This window comes from Nannobrachium achirus, assembly GCF_963921795.1.
Source record: "Nannobrachium achirus genome assembly, chromosome: 17".
Taxonomy (NCBI): domain Eukaryota; kingdom Metazoa; phylum Chordata; class Actinopteri; order Myctophiformes; family Myctophidae; genus Nannobrachium; species Nannobrachium achirus.
Window position 1 is genome coordinate 24,097,571 of NC_137824.1, and position 8,510 is coordinate 24,106,080.

Below are 8,510 nucleotides of genomic sequence, written 5' to 3' on the forward strand. Positions count from 1 at the left end.
TACTATAGTAAACAGAGCACTCAAATACTAATCCATTACACTCCTCAAAGTCCATTACAAATAATGAAAGAATTACTAGTAAAAAAGATTAGGAATCGAGAGCTCATCCCGTTAACATAACAAACTCTCACTCTCTGTCTGCGTGAATCACGCTGGGTGGGTTTATGCTGATAAAGGTCAGATCTACTGGATTTTGTTTCATTCTCACACTTAAGAATAATCAGAGGGCCAAAAGCATGTTTCCTCCCAGCCTCTGGCCAAGATTAATAGTTTTACCAAGAATACCGGCTTATGATGTTTATGTAAAAAATAAACACAGGAAACGAATATGATTACACTCTCACACACCAACACTGGGACAGGAACACATGCATGTAACTGTACGTAGACAGACAGCAAAAGGCAAGCTCCATGCAAGCGCACCTATTAACACAGCCAAAAACACACACATGCATGCACGTGCAATCGTGCACTCTCTCTCTCTCTCTCTCTCTCTCTCTCTCTCCATCTCTCGGGTCCCAGGAAAGCAATCTCTCTCTTTGTGGTATTGCTACTGGCGACCCGTAAAACATGTCCATATCTGGTTAGCCCTCACAGACTACTCGCTTGGCCTCAACCCAAACGACTTTCCTACCGTGTGTGTGTGTGTGTGTGTGTGTGTGTGTGTGTGTGTGTGTGTGTGTGTGTGTGTGTGTGTGTGTGTGTGTGTGTGTGTGTGTGTGCATGTGTGTGTGTGTGCGTGTGTGTGTGTGCACGCGCGAGTGTGTGCGTTCGTTGGCTTTTATGTGGCTGGCTGGGAGTGGATTGTCTGCATGAAACCCAAGGGTTCCTTCCATCTGTGTGGCTCTGTCCAATAAGAAAAGTGAGACGTTGTGCGTAGGAGAGCTTCGCTTCGTACGTTAGTGGCCATGATAGCAGTATTTGCTCTAGATGAACTTCAAAGCAGTGGTCCCGTAATGTAGGCTAATAAGGCCTGCGACAGAAATGTGCGCATGAGCATGCCCTATTTATACCTTCAATGTGATTCACTGTTCAGTTTTACACCTGAAGAAGGCCAATGTAGGCCGAAACGTTGTGTTTTATTCCGCTGACTGTTTATAATAAATATTTGGGGAGCTTTTGAGACGGTGTGCGGTCCTTCACTTCTTTTTTGCTGCGACAGAAATGTGTCATGGGGAGCAGAATGTGGAAAATGTGGCAAGTTGAAGATTAGAGACGGTGATCTGCAATCAGGAGAAATTATGTTTCGTAGGCCTACTGTTGGATCCATTCCATTCATGCTCTTGTCTCATCCCCCTTGCTGTCTTCCTACTGTATAAAGTGTCTGTAGTATCCTCCATCTGTCTATCATTTCTGTCTAAACACCCCCCCCCCCTCTATCTGTCTGTCTTTTTTCCTCTCTAAAGGTGAAGTAGGTGGCTTATGAACCACATCTGGCAAATGTCCCACTGTCCATTACCGTGTTGGAAAAACAGACGAGCAAACAATACCCACCACCCACTGACGCAAATACATGCTCACACACTTTTACATTCAAGTGCACGTGAACATGCACAACCACACTCCGCACTCTTATCACTTATCCTCATTCCACCATGCACACATTAACAGCTCTACTGTACCCACATGCCATTAATGAATAGGTTCTCTGAGGACAAGCCATCTTTTATGCCGCCAATCACTTAAAAACCTAGCATTAAAAAAATCTCAACAATGCCCATAGGAGAATCATCAAATCCACTCCATTTGTTATTAAGTGAAATGCAAAGCTAACATCAGAGCTTGTGACAATTTGAACCATATGTATGCATCTATGAAGCATTACATTAGGTGCAGTTTCTTCTTATGTGCTGTGCTCAACATCTTTGTTATTATACTGTGGATTTACCCATTAAAATGTGTGATGTATGACTTATGAACTGTACTGTACATACAAGAATCCCACAAGTGAGTATAATTGAAAATTCTGTGCATGTTGTCACAATTAAACTGAATAAACATACGGTATGGCATTCAGTCCGACACCACAGAATATGTCTCAGCCACATGGTCAAATACGGTGGGAGAGCGACACAACCAGGCTACAGCTGGTGCTCTGCACAGTTGCACGTCTTGTCCTCTGCTGTACAAATAATCTGCCAACTTGGTTTATGGCTTTATTGTAGTTTGATTGGAATTCCCCATCAGCTCACACTCTAATGACAGCTTGTCTTCTCAGAGCCAAAACTCTCACTGTTATGGATGTGAGAGAATCTATTAGGAATACTTTGCATTCACCATGAATGCCTGTCCTAACATAAGTGTATCCTTTACATACATTAATCAGACCAATGCATCTGTTAAAACCTGTCATGACATATTGTATTCATGCATCAGACACACGTCCATTAATTAAACCAGCCCTGACAAACTAACTTGTATGCACCAGACACATCCATTAAACAGGTAACCTGTCAACATCATGAAAATATTAATGCCAAACACAGTAACACACACACACACACACACACACACACACACACACACACACACACACACACACACACACACACACACACACGCACACACACACACACAGAGTTAATCAACAGCCACAATATCACAATTTCCCAGATTCCATTCCAACTAGACTACTAGAGTCTTGTGTTGCATGTTTCCCCCTATCTGCCCTCAATTTCCTATGTGTCATATCTAAATAAACAAGCAAAACCTATTAAATATAATTGCAATTACAAATAAATACAATTCCAGCTTCCTAAATAATTTAGTCTCCTTAAGCTCCAGTGTAGTTGTGTGAAATGACCTATTGTATGTTGTTTCCCCCTTTGTCCACTAGGTGACACCACATCCATAGAAGATGCTGTTGAGGCCAGATGATGGAAAGGATGGCCTACTATGAATCAGCTCCATATTCAGCAATCCCACAAACCACCACCACAGATACTTTGACAACCAAGTGCTATGCTGATATGCTAGATGAGCATGACTTTGTAGCAGCATTTGCCGACACATGATCATATAAACAAATCATTTCAAGACTTCCTCGAGCGGAAGTTTACAGTTTCCTGTATGAGGTCAAGATAAGAAACAAAATCTCCAAGAACTAATTTCAGAAGTATTTGCACCAACAGAGCTTGCTGAAAACACTTCCTGGTATACATATTTATATACATATTTATTTTTATATACTGTATAGCTACTTGTTCAAGGGAACCACCGATGTCAAAGTGACTGCAGTCTGGTGACGATGCTGTCAGGACGACTCCAGTGACTCCAGTCAACAATGCTATTTAAGGTGCTGCTGGGGACATCCCTGTCCCTCCTGATTCTCCTGACCATCAGTGGTAACGTGCTGGTGTGTTTGGCCGTCTGCGCCTCACGACGCCTGCGCTGTCTCACCAACTGCTTCATCGTGTCACTGGCGGTCACAGACCTGCTGCTGGGCATTTTGGTCCTGCCCTTCTCCGCCCTTGCGCTGCTCAGAGAAGACTGGCCGCTCGGCCCCGTCTTCTGTAACCTATACATCTCCCTGGACGTCATGCTGTGCACCGCATCCATCCTCACCCTGCTCGCCATCAGCGTGGACCGCTACATGGCCGTGACCATGCCCCTCAGGTACAAATCCCTGGTGCTGCCGTGGCGAGTTGCCGTGGCAATGGTGTGCGTGTGGACGGTGTCTCTAGGGGTTTCTTTCTTGCCCATCCACCTGGGATGGAACACCCCAGATGGCATGGTTCAGAACTACAACTACAAGAACAAAACGAGGGAATGCCGATTTGAACTAAACAGGCCGTACGTTATCACTGACTCTGTCCTCACTTTCTACCTCCCTCTGGTGGCTATGTGCTGGACCTACTTCCGCATTCTTCGGATCGCACGGGCGCAGGCCAAGCGCATCATCAACTCCAGGCCCACCAGCAACACTGCCAACTTCAGCCGCAGATTCAGCACGGTCACCACGACCACCATCGTTTCCTCGATCACAGCTGTGGCCCTGAGGGAGCATAAGGCTACGGTGACATTGGCGGCAGTGATCGGGGCATTTGTTGTGTGCTGGCTACCCTATTTCATCCACTTCACAGTGATGGGGGTGACGGAGAATTCGTCACCAGGGATAGAGTATAATGTGGTGTTGTGGCTGGGTTACGCCAACTCAGCCCTCAACCCCATTCTCTACGCAGCACTCAACAGGGACTTCAGGACGGCCTATGCGTACCTGCTGAGATGTCGATGCCCTAGCCACGGGGGAAGGAGCCGACCACCATCTCCAGTGCTAAACACAGGTACATTATTATTTGTACAGGTATTGCTGTATTGACTTTGACCTCTAAGGACCTTCCAGGAAGAGTGCTCATGTGCGCCTTGCGGTGACACGCTTCCTAGTTTCTTCTTTTTTTGCACTGATTTTTGACACTGCACTATTAGGTTGTTAGTGTTGGTAGTTTCTGAGTATTTTTTTGCTTTGTTTAACAATGACAGTGAGATACTTGTTTGCACTAACTAGCATTGACTGCTATGGTCTCTTTTGCAAGACACTTTATGTATATATACTTATATATTATTCGCCCCCTCTATTGATGCACCTTCTCTTTATTGGTACTGTACTGCTCTTGTCTTTGTTTTTGTTTTTTTTCCCTCTTATCTATCTTTTCTTACGTCTCTGTAACTTTGTAAATAACTGTATACTGCTGTGCTACTTCTGGACAACTGAATTTCCCCCTTGGGATAATAAAGGTATCTATCTATCTAACAATATGTAGGAGGGTTTTTGATTGAACAGTGAATGGCAGCAGACTCTTCTCACAGCAGATAATTTGACCGTTAAACATACATTTTGGATGTTGTGCATACTGGCACACAGAAACGCCTACAATATGTGAATAGAACAAAGCCATAATTAAAGTTTTTACCTTCAGGTGCATTTACCTGTCCTGTCAAAATATCTGCTGAGAAAAGGGTCTTTAACTTAGAATCTGTGAATCCACGCTTTAGTCCAAGAATCAAATAACCTTTTGGATCCCGATGAGCAGAATGTCTAATGTTCCAAAATGATATATGATATCATTTTAAGAATGAAACTTTTAATTTCTGTCTCATTCACGTCTCAGCCGGTCAACAGCTGACAGAGGTGACATTGCTGTGTGGCCACACACCCACCTTCTGTAGGGCAGGCCTGGAAGAGGAAGACTTTATGCTACAGGAGATAAACAGCACTATAGCCCCAACCACTGTCCAGCTTTCAAATGGCACCACTGGCACAGATCTCAATGGCAATGAGAGGTAAATTCACAAGGAACAGCTGTTCTCTCTCAGCTCTCTCATACGCTCCCTCACTCATACACATTTGAATTATTTTACAGTGTAATTCCAAATGATCGCTGGGGGTCTGACACCGTTTGGCGCATCGACCGCCATTCAAATGGATGTAAATAAGTATCATAAAAGCCGCCGGGCACCAAATACCTGCCGGGGGTTCAAATCAATTTAGCGAATTAAGTGCCCGGGCGATTAATTGGAAATATACGGTATTTGGATCTGCACAGAAAGCGCAATACAATATACAAATACAAGAAGGTTACGGTATACGGTCAAACCAGATACAATGGCTTCACATGCTTATTAACACACAGAGGAAAAAATCACACCCGTGTGAAGTGGAGCTGTGTGTGTGTGTGTGTGTGTGTGTGTGTGTGTGTGTGTGTGTGTGTGTGTGTGTGTGTGTGTGTGTGTGTGTGTGTGTGTGTGTGTGTGTGTGTGTGTGTGGATCATGTGTACCGATTTTTGTGACATTTGAAGAAAATATGTAGGAAAAGGAGCAAAAAGTGTGTTTTGGAGAAAATTCAAGATGGCGGAAAATCTATCATGGCGCAAATGGGCGTGGCCTATATGGGGAGATGCGTCATGACCCAAGGAATCCAGGGAAAAAATATTTTTAATTTTCCGACCTACGGTTCAAGAGTTACAGGCCAAAACGTAAAGTGGGGTGTTATGGCGCCACCATGCGGCCAAATGACACAATTATTTTTTATTTAATCCTTGAAATCATTATGAACCTCCTCTCCAAGTCTTGAAACTCTAGCCCCTATGGTTTGCGAGAGACAAATAATTGAATGTGAGTTTTTGCAATTCCCATTATAAGTCAATGGGGAAAATTAATTCACTAATAAATTAATATCAATTAAACTATAGAACCTTTCTCTTAGAAAAGTAATAGCCCACGATTCCCGAGTAAGCCGGTCGATTTGACATATGGCGCGAGTGTGTGGTGGCAAAACTGTGGGACTAGTGGCGTGCCGAAGTTTAGGAAGTTCAGGCTACATACACACACACACACACACACACACACACACACACACACACACACACACAGACAGACCCACACGGCCACGTATAGGGAGCCTGTGCTTCACACAGCTCCAAAAAGACACATTGATAACATATTACACTATATACAGATATTTCACTCTCATACACACACACACACACACACACACACACACACACACACACACACACACACACACCACATATTATGTATGTGTACAGTACGTTACCCTTCTCATTCCTGTCATTCCTGTGTGTAAGAGCAGGTCATGTTGAGTCTGCTGGTGAGGTGGCGGTGCCGTGTACCATACCGTACCAGCCCTGAATGCTCCCTGGTCACAAACAGACAGGTCTCCAGACAAACAGAGGTCTACAGCAGCCCCCAATTATGTAGGCCATGTCACGTTTTACCAGGTACTGTAATAAACACCTACTGAATAACCTGATAAGATACATGATACATTAAGGGCATCCTGCACACACCACTCACCCCTGCATCTGGGGATGGGACAGAACATTTGCCAAAAACTCTAAGATAGATCGGCAATTTTTTGGCAAAGAGAGTGGGAAAAAAAGACTATTGAATATGCTATTTACAGGTCAGTTTTAACAATTATAGAGGTTTTAAGTGGTACTGGATATGCAGCTCAGCAAATAAAAGGTGAATTGATGACAGAGGATGATTTCACGATGAATTCAATCTCCACAACACGATTATCATGAGTGTTTTTTTATCACGATAAACAATAATAGTGATTATTGTCCCATCCATACTCCCCGGCTCACCTGCTTCCAACCAGTGTTTGACATAATTTAGGTTTATGTCTGCTTTCAACACACCCAGACATATATTTCACTTCTACTGCAGTTAGTTGTCCTGTTGAGTTCTTGTTTATTAGATCAGACATGTGAATTTGGACCAGCTGTGTCAACATGACTTTTAGCTTGACTGAGTAAACTAAGCCTGCATGAGCCAAAGTAACTTATTGTTTCTATAAAGGACAACAAACGGAAGTCACATAGTGATATATCCTGCACTATATTTTAGATACAAAATGCTAATGAAGAGATGTTTTAATCCTGTCTGTCTCTTCTGTGTCACTCAGCAATGATGTCATCCATCATGCAATGAAATACATGAGTGGAGCAGGACTCCAACTGTACATCATCATCAAAAAGAACCAACTGTACATACACAGTACACCTCTATCGACCCTGGAGTGAATGAAGGATGGCACATTATGCAAGGCATGGACCGTGGCCATAAAGACATTGCCATTTGCACAGACCTAATGTTAACCTGCTGAAACATTAAACAAAATACTTCATGAGCCCAACCAATGAAACAATATTGTGATACTGACTCAGAGTGCACCCCAGTGGATGCAATTAGAATTGCAACCTGGGCAAGATAAATGTCTATTTAAAAGCTCATCCTCTGCCAGAGAAATACATAATAAAAGCCCATTCTGCCAGTGATTTCCTGTTTTTCCTTACCTTTTCAAGTCGTCACAGAATGTTCATCTCCAGTACGATCGATCCCCCGATCATTGCTTAACACAGAGGTTTTCTCTGTGCTTCTGCGATTGTCTGTCCAAAATGGCAGGAGAACAGAGGAGAGGAGAGGAGATACAGTCATTTCGCCAAATGGAATAAACAAGAAGTAAACATAGGGGAGATCTTGCGATCATGTGTTCTCCTGGTTTCCCTTTGTGTTAGAGAATGAAATGGCAAAGAACGCCATCTAGCTTAAACACTGAAAAACAAAAAAACACGTGAAGACGTTTTTGGCTATGTGGGCCATTGAAAAAAAAAACATGTGAAAGGACGTGATTGGCAGTAAATGAGGGAGATTGAAAAATGTGTTACTTAAAGGAGTAGTTCACCCCCAAAATGACTTTTTTTCTATTGATTAGTCATGCCATGGAGAGTGGAGTTCAATAATATTTTTTGGTTTTTGTCGCATTCCTTTTTTTGATCAAGGTCTTTTTATTATCATTTTTTCTTTATGCAAACAAACATGAAAATACAAATACAAATCCCCACCCACCCACCCCACAGACCTGTAACAAGAAAAGAAAAACACATGACAAAGACAAGGAAAAGAAAAGAAAAGTAAAAAAAAACTAAACTAAAATAGATATAATTGCACTATGTTGCGGTTACAATTTCTGCCTTCATGCTCT

At 42.9% G+C, this 8,510-nt stretch overlaps 1 protein-coding gene across 1 annotated transcript; it reads left to right on the forward strand.

The window, feature by feature from the left end:
• Positions 1 to 3,283: 3,283 nt before the first annotated feature.
• hrh2a (histamine receptor H2a) lies at positions 3,284 to 6,723 on the forward strand (the record flags this gene model as incomplete). The annotated part of the gene is made up of 3 exons (XM_080746294.1): positions 3,284 to 4,283; positions 5,109 to 5,280; positions 6,591 to 6,723. 3 exons carry the CDS (start codon positions 3,284 to 3,286, stop codon positions 6,598 to 6,600), a joined length of 1,182 nt encoding a protein of 393 aa, XP_080602420.1. The 3' UTR covers positions 6,601 to 6,723.
• Positions 6,724 to 8,510: the final 1,787 nt, after the last annotated feature.